A 17,455-nucleotide genomic window follows, 5' to 3' on the forward strand; every position below is an offset into this window, starting at 1 on the left:
TATATTGCAACTGACAACTATGTACAACAAATTATTAGAGAACCATCATGAACTATTTACAGGTAATTATCCAACAATTTCCCGTTTAAGACGTCCTAAAGAAAACATAACCTTGTGTGAGCAAGCGAGCGAGAGGGCGCTAACCTTTTCCCCAGCGTGCGTGTGTGTGTGTGTGTGTGTATGTGTATGTTTGTGTTTGTGTGTCAAGTTTTGTTTCGTTGCTCGGTTTCCGTGGCCACGGAGACGACCTCTGACCCCCGGAGTGGAGCGAAAAGGCCAGAAAACATGTCAGTCATTGAGTTTTTGACAACAGGACTTGATTGCCGTCTATTCAGCTGGCGTCTCCAAAGTGGCGTTTTGTTGTGTTTGGTGAAGCTGACCCTCCCTCCACGCCACTCAAATCACGGCAAACACCCGGAACGCCTTGCCTCCCGGGGGGTTCTGGAGGCTGCAGAGGCAGGAAGAAAAGACAAAATTGTCAATTCGAAGGAAAAAAAAAAGACATACGGACATGAGTGTAAAATTTACAGGCTGAGTACAATGTCTGTGTTTTGTGTTATTGGGAATGTGTTGATTTATTTTTTTTCGTGTGGAAACATTGTCCAAAACCATTTACTTTTCAGGGAATGGAAAAAACGACACCTATGTTCCATTTAGTCAGGGTCTGGTTAATGCTTTTCATAGGTTAAACATTCAGGAAACCGACACAACAGCTTGCAACCTGATGTCCTTGTCATTATGGGCGAGCATTTAAAAAACATTTAAAAAATAGAGAACACGCTCATAATAACGTGTCGTGTCATTAGGCGTTGTAAGCTTGTAGATCAGCAATTGTTCTACCTTTGCACAAAGTATATCATAGTGCATTAATTTATGAAAAGGTAAACACATCGTTGTAGTCGGGTGGAAACCTTTCATGTCCAAAACCTTCAGTTTTTTGTTATTATTTTAAAAAACGATTTAAAATAAATAGACGCCTCGCATTGTGCAAAACTTTTGTATGATGAGTGGGGCTTTAATTTACAAAAAAAAAAACATACAAATGTGAAACTTGGAGATGGTTTCCACCCGACAACAGCGATATGGAGATACAAGGTTTCTGCCGGACAGCGGCGCCGGCGATTAGCAGATGACAGACACATACAAACAAACAGATAGCCCTGTGGAGGGTGCGGATTTTACATTTCACGAGTCAATGTGTCCAAACGTGCAGACGACAGATGGGATGCACACCGAGCGCGGCTGGAGCTCTCTGAGCGCCGCCGATCAACGTTTGGTTGGTTTTCAGACTTTTCACACAAACACAGCGGGGCGGGCGTGTTCCCCAAAGCAACACGGCGTGAGGTGAGGAGAGGGGACGGGCCGGGTACATGACAGACACATGGTAACACGACGGCCCAGGCCTGACAGAGATGAATGCATGTGGCGAGAGACGGAAGAAGACGAGGGGGAAAAAAGAGAAACGTAAAGAGGGAAATGTGTATGTGTGTGTATACTTGGATTGTTACTATTAGTTGTGAGGGCCACATGTCAAGGGAAAGGTGTATTCAGAATGACAGCAGAATTTGAGAAACATACATTTCCTTGGCCCTCATAAGAGGCCTAGAATTAGGTAAAGACTGCGTCAGGCTAGGATTAGGCATTTAGAGGTTAGGTTTAAGTGTTAGGTATGGTATAGATTTATGTCAGATTTATACTTGCTTGTAGATGGGCTATTTTCAGCTTTAAAGGAGTAGTTCACCCCCAAAATGACTTTTTTTCTATTGATTAGTCACACACAGTTCAATAATATTTTTTTGTATTTGTCGCATTTTTAAGACAAAAAAGAAATGATTATAGTACATTTTACCCCCATTGATGCTGGATGGGTACCCAAATGCATGGGCCTGGATGGGGACCCAAATAAGCCCCTGGATGGGGACCTGGATGGGGACCTGGATGGGGACCTGGATGGGGACCCAAATGCATTTGGGTCAGAATCAATGGAGGTCAATTTAGGGTCAAGGGTCAAGTAAATGTACCCCCATTGATACTCACCCAAATGCATTTGGGTCCCCATCCAGGTCCCCATCCAGGGCCTTATATTTGGGTCCCCATCCAGGTCCCCATCCAGGGCCTTGTATTTGGGTCCCCATCCAGGTCCCCATCCAGGACCTTGGTCCCCATCCAGACTCATACATTTGGGTCCCCATCCAAAATCAATGGGGGTACATTTACTATAATACATTTTTTGTCTTAGGGATGCGACAAATACAAACAAATATTATTGAACTCAAGTCTCCATGGCGTGACTAATAAATAGAAAAAAGTCATCTTGGGGGTGAACTACTCCTTTAAGTTTAAAAATGTCAAGGGATTGTAAAACGTGTATATAAAACATCTAAAATGTCGATATCCTCACAAGTATTGTATTATGAGTATTGTGCAAATGTGTGTGTGTGGCTCGCCCGCGTGTGCATGTGCATGCGTGCATGTGCGAAGCCGCGTGTCGGTGTGTATGTCTGTGGGAAATTGCAGAAGCCACATACTGTATATAGATTTTTCACAAAATGCCACACTTATGGATTTCCAGCCTCTTAAAGTACTGCAAAGTACACTGCATTACAGCCAGCCATCCATAACGTACAGTACATATGCAGTCCATCTGCAAGGGCTACAAAAGTTTGGCCTGCTGCCAGTCGGTGCTACACAAACTGCGCGCACGTGTGTGTGTGTGTGTGTGTGTGTGTGTGTGTGTGTGTGTGTGTGTGTGTGTGAGGTTGTGTGCACGTGTAGGGGCAGTTCCTCTACCCACTAAACTACACAGGTCATGTTAACAGCAGTCATTGTGCAGAGCTGTCCAAGGTTAATGTGATTTACTGTCTGAACAGGGAACGAGAACAAGCCAGACAGAATGTGGGTCACTTCTACCCTCACACAGGGGGTCTGGTACAGACTAGTACCTTTTAATGCTGCTAGGACACACTGGTACAGCGTGTCCAATCCCCACTTTACTCTTTATTAGGGTCACACTCATAGAAAGTGTTTTTTTTCCCCAACGCAAACTCCTGTCTCCAGTGAACACTTACTGAACATCAGTCAGTGGTTCTCAAATGTTTTCATGTCAAGGAACCCCAAATTAACATGGATTTGGCCACGGACCCCCATCTGAACACAAATCTTCTTTATGACCTTTATACTCGGCTACACTGATACTGTATGCATGTATCTTTAAACAATGCCTGCACATCACCAATAATGAACTAAGAAGCTGACTAGCAAACGTTGTGTGCTAATGTTGCTGAGCTGTACGATTGGTCTACTTTTGAGGCTAGTGTGTCACTAAAATCAGTAGGATTCATGCTGCAATCTGCCTATTAAATTAAAAGAGATATTGTATTTTGGCCTGAGGATGACGCTAACCCTAACCCTTCAACATTTTCATGTCAAGGACCCCTTAGCTGAGACTGAGATGAAGCAGGGACCCCTACTACATACTGTATAACATTGTGTTGAAGATGAAACCTTTTCATAGATGCTATGACATCTATATAGCTTTAGACGTGTTTGACGGCACTATAATATCATCAGAGTTTGTTGGAGTTGTGTTGATGTGTTTTCAGACATTTAACCACTGAAACGCTCAATACTTTGTAAACTTGACCTTTCACTCTGTACTTGGTCTGCTCTTTTTTCCCCTCTACACCAAAACTCTTTGACAAGCTCACAATAGCCTTGCGCTGCGAGGCGTTGAGAGCTTGTCGATCTGCTATTTCCAGCTAATGTTCTCCTCAGAATACAGAATGCTAGATTTCAATTGATTAATGTAAAAACAAAGTTCCTATCACACAAATATTTGGTGGCCCCCCTGTATTAAATCTGATGACCCCCTGGGGGTCCCAGACCCCCTGTTGAAGACCCCTGCACTAGAGGAAAGCTAGGTCATGGGGTCCGGTCACCCAAATAGGGTGAATAGGGGTTCAGGTCTTTGTATTCTCCATTCTTTTTGTACAACCGTTGAGGGTTGGGAGTGTGGGTGGGAAGGTGTGGGCAAAGTGAGTGTGTGTATTGTATTTGCCTAACACAACCTTTAGACTCTAAGGGCTCTATTTTGACTTAAAGGAGTCATACAGACCAAAATAGGACCCCCCCTGAATGAGAATGTTTCCCCAGACCTTCTTACCTGGTTAGGTTGATATGCCTCAATTCTGCCCCTGTTCTGAGATTTGTAGATTAGTCCCCACTGCTAAAACGGGCATATCACCTCTATCCAAAAGCGCACATTTCGGCCGCTTCAAAAGATTTTTTTTTTATGAATCGTCCAGACATGCTTCCTAGACATACCAGACACGCTGTTGTAGCCTGTGAAGGGTTAATAGCCTGTTTACCAGGGCTAAGGAAAGCAATGCTGCCTCAAGCTCTCGCGAGATTTCGCGAGACTTCCGCTCTAGCTCTCAGAGCTGATGCAGGAAGTGGCCGTGCTCATGGCTTTGTTTACATCAATGCACGGAGCGTCTCGCTAAAACACTGTGTGTGGTGACTGTAGGAAGCATGTCTGGACGATTCCTAAAATATTTTTTTGTTTGGAAGCGGCCGAAATGTGCGCTTTTGGATAGAGGTGATACGCCCGTTTTAGCAGTGGGGACTAATCTACAGATCTCAGAACAGGGGCAGAAATGAGACATATCAACCGAACCAGGTAAGAACGTCTGTGGAAACATTCTCATTCAGGGGGGGGCCTATTTTGGTCTGTATGCCTCCTTTAAGTACCAGCTCTTATGCCTTAACTTAAAGACCTGTCCATGCTGTCTCCGACCACCAAACCTTTCGTCGGAAAGGTCCGGTTCAACTACAAAATGACGTCACTCGCATCTTCTGAAAAGCATTACCCCGAATTAGAGTTCGGAAAGCTGCATTTCGGAAAGTCTGAACTCTCAGACGAAAAGTTTGGTGGTCGGAGACAGTATGGACAGGCCTTTAAGGCATAAGAGCTGGTACGTATAGACAATCAAAATACAGCCCTAAGTATTATAAGGCCATTGGGTCACCAAAAAGGCCATCCTCCGGTGGAGCAAGAAGTTGCTAAGGATGGGACGATGTGAACATTTCATGTCACGATTATTGTGACCAAAATACAGTAATAGCGATTTACGATATCGCGATAATCAAAATATCCCCAACATACATTATTCTGAGGTGGAATGTTTGCCAAAAATAGCAGATCTACAAGTAGTCGGGGGCCCCAGGGAAATTTTGGTTCAGATTCTCGCAAATTCGCCAAATTTGGCACAGATGTTGTCCATAACATACTTAATCATTTTAAGATGGGTGCCAAGATGGGCACCCCATGGTACTGCCATATTGCGCAATGCAATTGGTGTCCCATTAACTTTACATTACAGGAAAAAAAAGCAAAAAAAGAATCTGCTTTAAGTAGCATATAACTGGTCAAACTAGGGGTTTTTCATGATTCTGAATCCATTGCAAGCATCTGTTTTGCACAAAAAACATTCCTTGGGCTAAAAAACTGCCCTACAAGACTTTGGTTTAGTGATGAAAAGTGATGAGTCATCACTTTTCACACTTTTGTGGTGGCCGTTTTAGCCCAATGAATGTTTTTTTTATGCAAAACGGATGTTTGCAATGGATTCAGAATCATGAAAACCCCCTAGTTTGACCAGTTATATGCTACTTAAAGCAGATTCTTTTTTTGCTTTTTTTTCTCCTGTAATGTAAAGTTAATGGGACACCAATTGGATTGCGCAATATGACAGTACCATGGGGTGCCCATCTTGGCACCCATCTTAAAATGATTAAGTATGTTATGGACAACATGTGTGCCAAATTTGGCGTATTTGCGAGAATCTGAACCAAACGGTCCTTTTATTGCCCTGGGGCCTCCGACTAAAGCTCAGTAGCTCACAACGCGTCGCATTGCAAACGCGTTGTAATGCATGGAAGATTCCATGGTAATGCAGCCAGTAATCGTTTAAGATGGTGTTGTTAGATCAGTGATTCCCTCCACCAGTGGGGTGGAGGATATTGCAAGTGGACCCCTCAAATAATTGGCAAACCACTACGATTTTAATAATATAAACATTATAAAAAAATATATATATATAGGGCTGTCACAATTATTACATAATCGTCTAATCGTGATTATTTGACATTATCGCAATTATTTTGTCATAATCGTCATAATCGTGAATGTTGAAAAATGACCGAAATAGTGGAAATAGCAGATCTACAAGCTCACAACGCGTCGCATCGCGGCGCGTTGTGAGCTTGTAGATCGGCTATTTCCACTATCAATGTTATTTTTTAAGCAGTAAGTTGTCAAATATGTCAGTAATGTATTTGTGTATTTAAGTTATGTATCAGTGTATTTAGGTTATGTATCATATCTACCATATGCAACTTCAAAGCCTAAAAGCCAAACAGAAATGTAATTGTCAACGACAAAAACACAATTAAATCGTTAATCGCCAATTATCTGAGTGACAAAATCGTCATGTAAAATGTCATATCGTGACAGCCCTATATATGTACCGGTATATAATGTCATGGCATTCTTTCTTTAAAAATGTACGTTAGTTATCATTGCGATACAGATAAATAGGATCACGCAGGAACACAATCAAACTAGAAAAATATTGTTCCTTCGAAACAATTGTGGGCTCGCTTCAAGCCAGAAAACAATGGCTATAAAAGCACAAAATGTCAAGATCGCAGGCAGTGCTCTCTTTGACGTTACTGACGTCAAAGATTGGTCCATTTTGTTCCAAAAATGTGTTATGCAAAAGTTGACCCGCTGGTGGCGCTATAACAGGCCAATGTGAGAAGGTTGGTATCTGTTCCTTGACCTATTGGGAATGTGCTTGCAAGATTTCACGCACATCCCAGGCTGTGTTCATGATTTGAGGTGTTTTTGGCTTTGGACACTTTATCGCTGCTTGCAGCTATATTTATTATTATTATTTTATAATTTTTTTGTGTGCACTTCATAGGCATGTTAGATAAAGGTCCTTAGATTGCATGTAGAATGTTTCATGCAAATTGCAAAAAAGATCCTAGAATAAAAACGGGTTTAAGCGTTTTACAAACTGCTCAAAATTATATAGCGCCCCCCTTTGGCCATTTGGGGTAAGATTGGTTTCAGTGATATTTGAACTAACCCTCTACACTATTTTGTCATGAAAATGTTACTTTGCATGTATGATTTAGAGGCAGAAGAATAATTTGCATAAAACTGCAATATTCGTTGAATTTATTTAAAAAAGCATGTTTCAATTTTAAAGAAATCCGATCTGACAGATCTTTAGATATCGGTCCAAAGTTCACGTATAAAAAGTTTTGTGCACGTGGAGCGAAAATTCCAGAATAAAAGCGGGTTTACGCGTTTTACAAACTGCTCAATATGGCGGAAAATCGGGGGGCGGAGCTTACTTAACAACGACACAGATGTCTTCCGCTCGAGTCAAAGCACGCGTGTAACAAGTTGCATGTCTTCAAACGAAACGAGTCATGACTTATGCCCGTTTGAAGTTTGAATTTTCAAACGCTTCGTATAGCGCCCCCCTTTGGCCGATTGGAATAAAATTGGTTTCAGTGATACTTTGACTAACCCTCCACATCTTTGCCAAATGCCATGAACGTGTAACTTTGCATGTATGATTTAGAGGCCGAAGAATAATTTGCATAAAACCGCAACATTGATTGAATTATTAATAAAATATATTTCACTTTAAAAGAAATCCGCCGAGACTAGTTTGACCGTATTGGTCCAAAGTTCATGTGAAAAAAGTTTCATGCGCGTATCGCAAAGATCCCAGGAGGAGATAGATTTTTACTGTTTTTCATATAATTCCAAATTCTGAGGGATCTAAAGATCAGAGGTCAAAAGTCAGAGCGTAAAAAATGTTCGGCATGAGGAGACGCATACGTGTATACAGGTTTCATGGCTGTACGTATAACAGAGCATGAGCTATACCTGTTCAAAGTTCGCACTTTCGAAGGCTTCCTACAGCGCCACCATTTGGCCGATTGCTGTAAAAAGTAATAGCACACGTCGCCACAGTAAGCTGAACACATTGATGTTTTTATTTTCATTTTCTCACTAAGTATGTAGGAGTAGAAAGGAACCGAAGTTTTGAGGAGAACTTGATATGACGGTTAGATATTGTCACTAGAAAAATATTGTTCCTTCGAAACAATTGTGGGCTCGCTTCAAGCCGGAAAACAATGGCTATAAAAGTACAAAATGTCAAGATCGCAGGCAGTGCTCTCTTTGACGTTACTGACGTCAAAGATTGGTCCATTTTATTCCAAAAATGTGTTGTGCAAAAGTTGACCCGCTGGTGGCGCTATAACAGGCCAATGTAAGAAGGGTGGTATCTGTTCCTTGACCTATTGGGAATGTGCTTGCAAGATTTCACGCACATTGCAGGCTGTGTTCATGATTTGAGGTGTTTTTGGCTTAGGCCACTTTATCGCTGCTTGCAGCTATATTTATTATTATTATTTTATAATTTTTTTGTGTGCACTTCATAGGCATGTTAGATAAAGGTCCTTAGATTGCGTGTAGAATGTTTCATGCAAATTGCAAAAAAAATCCTAGAATAAAAACGGGTTTAAGCGTTTTACAAACTGCTCAAAATTATATAGCGCCCCCCTTTGGCCATTTGGGGTAAGATTGGTTTCAGTGATATTTGAACTAACCCTCTACACTATTTTGTCATGAAAATCTGACTTTGCATGTATGTTTTAGAGGCAGAAGAATAATTTGCATAAAAATGCAATATCGTTTGAATTATTTAAAAAAGCATGTTTCAATGTTAAAGAAATCCGATCTGACAGATCTTTAGATATCGGTCCAAAGTTCACGTAAAAAAAGTTTTGTGCACGTGACGCGAAAATTCCAGAATAAAAGCGGGTTTACGCGTTTTACAAACTGCTCAAAAAGGCGGAAAATCGAAGGGCGGAGCTTACTTAACAACGACACAGATGTCTTCCGCTTGAGTCAAAGCACGCGTGTAACAAGTTGCATGTCTTCAAACGAAACGAGTCATGACTTATGCCCGTTTGAAGTTTGAATTTTCAAACGCTTCGTATAGCGCCCCCCTTTGGCCGATTGGAATAAAATTGGTTTCAGTGATACTTTGACTAACCCTCCACATCTTTGCCAAATGCCATGAACGTGTAACTTTGCATGTATGATTTAGAGGCCGAAGAATAATTTGCATAAAACCGCAATATTGATTGAATTATTAAAAAATTATATTTCACTTTAAAAGAAATCCGCCGAGACTAGTTTGACCGTATTGGTCCAAAGTTCATGTGAAAAAAGTGTTGTGCGCGTAACGCAAAAATCCCAGGAGGAGATAGATTTTTACTGTTTTTTATATAATTCAAAATTCTGGGGGATCTAAAGGTCAGAGGTCAAAAGTCAGAGCGTAAAAGTTGTTCGGCATGAGGAGACGCATACGTGTATACAGGTTTCATGACTGTACGTATAACAGAGCATGAGCTCTATCTGTTCAAAGTTCGCACTTTCGAAGGCTTCCTACAGCGCCACCATTTGGCCGATTGCTGTAAAAAATAATAGCACACTTCGCCACTGTAAGCTGAACACATTGATGTTTTTATTTTCATTTTCTGTCTAAGTATGTAGGAGTAGAAAGGAACCGAAGGTTTGAGGAGAACTTGATATGACGGTTAGATATTGTCACTAGAAAAATATTGTTCCTTCGAAACAATTGTGGGCTCGCTTCGAGCCAGAAAACAATGGCTATAAAAGTACAAAATGTCAAGATCGCAGGCAGTGCTCTCTTTGACGTTACTGACGTCAAAGATTGGTCCATTTTGTTCCAAAAATGTGTTGTGCAAAAGTTGACCCGCTGGTGGCGCTATAACAGGCCAATGTAAGAAGGGTGGTATCTGTTCCTTGACCTATTGGGAATGTGCTTGCAAGATTTCAGGCACATTGCAGGCTGTGTTCATGATTTGAGGTGTTTTTGGCTTTGGCCACTTTATCGCTGCTTGCAGCTATATTCATTATTTTTTATTTTTTTGTGTGTGTGCACTTCATAGGCATATTAGATAAAGGTCCTTAGATTGTGTGTAGAATGTTTCATGCAAATTGCAAAAAAAATCCTAACGGGTTTAAGCGTTTCACAAACTGCTCAAAATTATATAGCGCCCCCCTTTGGCCAATTGGGGTAAGATTGGTTTTAGTGATATTTGGACTAACACTCTACATCTTTGCCAAATGCCATGAACATGTTACTTTGCATGTATGATTTAGAGGCAGAAGAATAATTTGCATAAAACTGCAATATTCATTGAATTTATTTAAAAAAGCATGTTTCAATTTTAAAGAAATCCGATCTGACAGATCTTTAGATATCGGTCCAAAGTTCACGTAAAAAAAGTTTTGTGCACGTGGAGCGAAAATTCCAGAATAAAAGCGGGTTTACGCGTTTTACAAACTGCTCAAAATGGCGGAAAATTGAAGGGCGGAGCTTACTTAACAACGACACAGATGTCTTCCGCTTGAGTCAAAGCACGCGTGTAACAAGTTGCATGTCTTCAAACGAAACGAGTCATGACTTATGCCCGTTTGAAGTTTGAATTTTCAAACACTTCGTGTAGCGCCCCCCTTTGGCCGATTGGAATAAAATTGGTTTCAGTGATACTTTGACTAACCCTCCACATCTTTGCCAAATGCCATGAACGTGTAACTTTGCATGTATGATTTAGAGGCCGAAGAATAATTTGCATAAAACCGCAATATTGATTGAATTATTAAAAAATTATATTTCACTTTAGAAGAAATCCGCCGAGATTAGTTTGACCGTATTGGTCCAAAGTTCATGTGAAAAAAGTTTCATGCGCGTATCGCGAAAATCCCAGGAGGAGATAGATTTTTACTGTTTTTCATATAATTCCAAATTCTGGGGAATCTAAAGGTCAGAGGTCAAAAGTCAGAGGGTAAAAGTTGTTCGGCATGAGGAGACGCATACGTGTATACAGGTTTCATGGCTGTACGTATAACAGAGCATGAGCTATACCTGTTCAAAGTTAGCACTTTCGAAGGCTTCCTACAGCGCCACCATTTGGCCGATTGCTGTAAAAAGTAATAGCACGCGTCGCCACAGTAAGCTGAACACAGTGATGTTTTTATTTTCATTTTCTGTCTAAGTATGTAGGAGTAGAAAGGAACCGAAGTTTTGAGGAGAACTTGATATGACGGTTAGATATTGTCACTAGAAAAATATTGTTCCTTCGAAACAATTGTGGGCTCGCTTCAAGCCAGAAAACAATGGCTATAAAAGTACAAAATGTCAAGATCGCAGGCAGTGCTCTCTTTGACGTTACTGACGTCAAAGATTGGTCCATTTTGTTCCAAAAATGTGTTGTGCAAAAGTTGACCCGCTGGTGGCGCTATAACAGGCCAATGTAAGAAGGGTGGTATCTGCTCCTTGACCTATTGGGAATGTGCTTGCAAGATTTCACGCACATTGCAGGCTGTGTTCATGATTTGAGGTGTTTTTGGCTTTGGCCACTTTATCGCTGCTTGCAGCTATATTCATTATTATTATTATTTTTGTGTGTGTGCACTTCATAGGCATATTAGATAAAGGCCCTTAGATTGTGTGTAGAATGTTTCATGCAAATTGCAAAAATAAATCCTAACGGGTTTAAGCGTTTCACAAACTGCTCAAAATGATATAGCGCCCCCCTTTGGCCAATTGGGGTAAGATTGGTTTTAGTGATATTTGGACTAACACTCTACATCTTTGCCAAATGCCATGAACATGTTACTTTGCATGTATGATTTAGAGGCAGAAGAATAATTTGCATAAAACTGCAATATTCATTGAATTTATTTAAAAAAGCATGTTTCAATTTTAAAGAAATCCGATCTGACAGATCTTTAGATATCGGTCCAAAGTTCACGTAAAAAAAGTTTTGTGCACGTGGAGCGAAAATTCCAGAATAAAAGCGGGTTTACGCGTTTTACAAACTGCTCAAAATGGCGGAAAATCAAAGGGCGGAGCTTACTTAACAACGACACAGATGTCTTCCGCTCGAGTCAAAGCACGCGTGTAACAAGTTGCATGTCTTCAAACGAAACGAGTCATGACTTATGCCCGTTTGAAGTTTGAATTTTCAAACGCTTCGTATAGCGCCCCCCTTTGGCCGATTGGAATAAAATTGGTTTCAGTGATACTTTGACTAACCCTCCACATCTTTGCCAAATGCCATGAACGTGTAACTTTGCATGTATGATTTAGAGGCCGAAGAATAATTTGCATAAAACCGCAATATTGATTGAATTATTAAAAAAATATATTTCACTTTAAAAGAAATCCGCCGAGACTAGTTTGACCGTATTGGTCCAAAGTTCATGGGAAAAAAGTTTCATGAGCGTATCGCAAAGATCCCAGGAGGAGATAGATTTTTACTGTTTTTCATATAATTCCAAATTCTGGGGAATCTAAAGGTCAGAGGTCAAAAGTCAGAGCGTAAAAGTTGTTCGGCATGAGGAGACGCATACGTGTATACAGGTTTCATGGCTGTACGTATAACAGAGCATGAGCTATACCTGTTCAAAGTTCGCACTTTCGAAGGCTTCCTACAGCGCCACCATTTGGCCGATTGCTGTAAAAAGTAATAGCACACGTCGCCACAGTAAGCTGAACACATTGATGTTTTTATTTTCATTTTCTCACTAAGTATGTAGGAGTAGAAAGGAACCGAAGTTTTGAGGAGAACTTGATATGACGGTTAGATATTGTCACTAGAAAAATATTGTTCCTTCGAAACAATTGTGGGCTCGCTTCAAGCCAGAAAACAATGGCTATAAAAGCACAAAACGTCAAGATCGCAGGCAGTGCTCTCTTTGACGTTACTGACGTCAAAGATTGGTCCATTTTGTTCCAAAAATGTGTTGTGCAAAAGTTGACCCGCTGGTGGCGCTATAACAGGCCAATGTGAGAAGGTTGGTATCTGTTCCTTGACCTATTGGGAATGTGCTTGCAAGATTTCACGCACATCCCAGGCTGTGTTCATGATTTGAGGTGTTTTTGGCTTTGGACACTTTATCGCTGCTTGCAGCTATATTTATTATTATTATTTTATAATTTTTTTGTGTGCACTTCATAGGCATGTTAGATAAAGGTCCTTAGATTGCGTGTAGAATGTTTCATGCAAATTGCAAAAAAAATCCTAGAATAAAAACGGGTTTAAGCGTTTTACAAACTGCTCAAAATTATATAGCGCCCCCCTTTGGCCATTTGGGGTAAGATTGGTTTCAGTGATATTTGAACTAACCCTCTACACTATTTTGTCATGAAAATGTGACTTTGCTTGTATGTTTTAGAGGCAGAAGAATAATTTGCATAAAAATGCAATATTGTTTGAATTATTTAAAAAAGCATGTTTCAATGTTAAAGAAATCCGATCTGACAGATCTTTAGATATCGGTCCAAAGTTCACGTAAAAAAAGTTTTGTGCACGTGACGCGAAAATTCCAGAATAAAAGCGGGTTTACGCGTTTTACAAACTGCTCAAAGTGGCGGAAAATCGAAGGGCGGAGCTTACTTAACAACGACACAGATGTCTTCCGCTTGAGTCAAAGCACGCGTGTAACAAGTTGCATGTCTTCAAACGAAACGAGTCATGACTTATGCCCGTTTGAAGTTTGAATTTTCAGACGCTTCGTATAGCGCCCCCCTTTGGCCGATTGGAATAAAATTGGTTTCAGTGATACCTTGACTAACCCTCTACATCTTTGCCAAATGCCATGAACGTGTAACTTTGCATGTATGATTTAGAGGCCGAAGAATAATTTGCATAAAACTGCAATATTTATTGAATTATTAAAAAATTATATTTCACTTTAAAAGAAATCCGCCGAGATTAGTTTGACCGTATTGGTCCAAAGTTCATGTGAAAAAAGTTTTGTGCGCGTATCGAAAAAAACCCAGGAGGAGATAGATTTTTACTGTTTTTCATATAATTCCGAATTGTGGGAGATCTAAAGGTCAGAGGTCAAAAGTCAGAGGCTAAAAGTTGTTCGGCATGAGGAGACGCATACGTGTATACAGGTTTCATGCCTATACCTCAAACACAGCATGAGCTATACCTGTTCAAAGTTCGCACTTTCGAAGGCTTCCTACAGCGCCACCATTTGGCCGATTGCTGTAAAAAGTAATAGCACACTTCGCCACAGTAAGCTGAACACATTGATGTTTTTATTTTCATTTTCTCACTAAGTATGTAGGAGTAGAAAGGAACCGAAGTTCCCGTCTACTATATGACTGCCTGATAGATAAATAAATAATGACAATATCTAAAGTGTGCTCGCCTTATAGGCGAGCCCACAACTAGAAAAATATTGTTCCTTCGAAACAATTGTGGGCTCGCTTCAAGCCGGAAAACAATGGCTATAAAAGCACAAAATGTCAAGATCGCAGGCAGTGCTCTCTTTGACGTTACTGACGTCAAAGATCGGTCCATTTTGTTCCAAAAATGTGTTGTGCAAAAGTTGACCCGCTGGTGGCGCTATAACAGGCCAATGTGAGAAGGTTGGTATCTGTTCCTTGACCTATTGGGAATGTGCTTGCAAGATTTCACGCACATCCCAGGCTGTGTTCATGATTTGAGGTGTTTTTGGCTTTGGACACTTTATCGCTGCTTGCAGCTATATTTATTATTATTATTTTATAATTTTTTTGTGTGCACTTCATAGGCATGTTAGATAAAGGTCCTTAGATTGCGTGTAGAATGTTTCATGCAAATTGCAAAAAAAATCCTAGAATAAAAACGGGTTTAAGCGTTTTACAAACTGCTCAAAATTATATAGCGCCCCCCTTTGGCCATTTGGGGTAAGATTGGTTTCAGTGATATTTGAACTAACCCTCTACACTATTTTGTCATGAAAATGTGACTTTGCTTGTATGTTTTAGAGGCAGAAGAATAATTTGCATAAAAATGCAATATTGTTTGAATTATTTAAAAAAGCATGTTTCAATGTTAAAGAAATCCGATCTGACAGATCTTTAGATATCGGTCCAAAGTTCACGTAAAAAAAGTTTTGTGCACGTGACGCGAAAATTCCAGAATAAAAGCGGGTTTACGCGTTTTACAAACTGCTCAAAGTGGCGGAAAATCGAAGGGCGGAGCTTACTTAACAACGACACAGATGTCTTCCGCTTGAGTCAAAGCACGCGTGTAACAAGTTGCATGTCTTCAAACGAAACGAGTCATGACTTATGCCCGTTTGAAGTTTGAATTTTCAGACGCTTCGTATAGCGCCCCCCTTTGGCCGATTGGAATAAAATTGGTTTCAGTGATACCTTGACTAACCCTCTACATCTTTGCCAAATGCCATGAACGTGTAACTTTGCATGTATGATTTAGAGGCCGAAGAATAATTTGCATAAAACTGCAATATTTATTGAATTATTAAAAAATTATATTTCACTTTAAAAGAAATCCGCCGAGATTAGTTTGACCGTATTGGTCCAAAGTTCATGTGAAAAAAGTTTTGTGCGCGTATCGAAAAAAACCCAGGAGGAGATAGATTTTTACTGTTTTTCATATAATTCCGAATTGTGGGAGATCTAAAGGTCAGAGGTCAAAAGTCAGAGGCTAAAAGTTGTTCGGCATGAGGAGACGCATACGTGTATACAGGTTTCATGCCTGTACCTCAAACACAGCATGAGCTATACCTGTTCAAAGTTCGCACTTTCGAAGGCTTCCTACAGCGCCACCATTTGGCCGATTGCTGTAAAAAGTAATAGCACACTTCGCCACTGTAAACTGAACACATTGATGTTTTTATTTTCATTTTCTCACTAAGTATGTAGGAGTAGAAAGGAACCGAAGTTTTTTGATACTTGATATGCCTGCCTGATAGATAAATAAATAAATAAATAATGACAATATCTAAAGTGTGCTCGCCTTATAGGCGAGCCCACAACTAGAAAAATATTGTTCCTTCGAAACAATTGTGGGCTCGCTTCAAGCCAGAAAACAATGGCTATAAAAGTACAAAATGTCAAGATCGCAGGCAGTGCTCTCTTTGACGTTACTGACGTCAAAGATTGGTCCATTTTGTTCCAAAAATGTGTTGTGCAAAAGTTGACCCGCTGGTGGCGCTACAACAGGCCAATGTAAGAAGGGTGGTATCTGTTCCTTGACCTATTGGGAATGTGCTTGTAAGATTTCATGCACATTGCAGGCTGTGTTCATGATTTGAGGTGTTTTTGGCTTTGGCCACTTTATCGCTGCTTGCAGCTATATTCATTATTATTATTTTTTTGTGTGTGTGTGCACTTCATAGGCATATTATATAAAGGTCCTTAGATTGTGTGTAGAATGTTTCATGCAAATTGCAAAAAGAAATCCTAACGGGTTTAAGCGTTTCACAAACTGCTCAAAATGATATAGCGCCCCCCTTTGGCCAATTGGGGTAAGATTGGTTTTAGTGATATTTGGACTAACACTCTACATCTTTGCCAAATGCCATGAACATGTTACTTTGCATGTATGATTTAGAGGCAGAAGAATAATTTGCATAAAACTGCAATATTCATTGAATTTATTTAAAAAAGCATGTTTCAATTTTAAAGAAATCCGATCCGACAGATCTTTAGATATCGGTCGAAAGTTCACGTAAAAAAAGTTTTGTGCACGTGGAGCGAAAATTCCAGAATAAAAGCGGGTTTACGCGTTTTACAAACTGCTCAAAATGGCGGAAAATTGAAGGGCGGAGCTTACTTAACAACGACACAGATGTCTTCCGCTTGAGTCAAAGCACGCGTGTAACAAGTTGCATGTCTTCAAACGAAACGAGTCATGACTTATGCCCGTTTGAAGTTTGAATTTTCAAACGCTTCGTATAGCGCCCCCCTTTGGCCGATTGGAATAAAATTGGTTTCAGTGATACTTTGACTAACCCTCCACATCTTTGCCAAATGCCATGAACGTGTAACTTTGCATGTATGATTTAGAGGCCGAAGAATAATTTGCATAAAACCGCAATATTGATTGAATTATTAAAAAAATATATTTCACTTTAAAAGAAATCCGCCGAGACTAGTTTGACCGTATTGGTCCAAAGTTCATGTGAAAAAAGTTTTGTGCGCGTAACGCAAAAATCCCAGGAGGAGATAGATTTTTACTGTTTTTTATATAATTCAAAATTCTGGGGGATATAAAGGTCAGAGGTCAAAAGTCAGAGCGTAAAAGTTGTTCGGCATGAGGAGACGCATACGTGTATACAGGTTTCATGACTGTACGTATAACAGAGCATGAGCTCCATCTGTTCAAAGTTCGCACTTTCGAAGGCTTCCTACAGCGCCACCATTTGGCCGATTGCTGTAAAAAATAATAGCACACTTCGCCACTGTAAGCTGAACACATTGATGTTTTTATTTTCATTTTCTGTCTAAGTATGTAGGAGTAG

General features: G+C 40.2%; 1 protein-coding gene across 1 annotated transcript in view; it reads right to left on the reverse strand.

Moving 5' to 3' along the window:
* Window positions 1-396: 396 nt before the first annotated feature.
* The window catches only part of LOC308306817 (cysteine-rich secretory protein LCCL domain-containing 1-like), a gene marked incomplete at both ends in the record, with an annotated part of 70,507 nt that continues 53,448 nt past the window's right edge, over window positions 397-17,455 (reverse strand). The window contains one exon of the mRNA XM_080751863.1: window positions 397-448. Coding sequence (XP_080607989.1) covers window positions 397-448 — 52 coding nt within the window. The remainder of the gene's footprint in view (window positions 449-17,455) is intronic.

Source organism: Nannobrachium achirus (assembly GCF_963921795.1).
Source record: "Nannobrachium achirus genome assembly, chromosome: 21".
Taxonomy (NCBI): Eukaryota; Metazoa; Chordata; class Actinopteri; order Myctophiformes; family Myctophidae; genus Nannobrachium; species Nannobrachium achirus.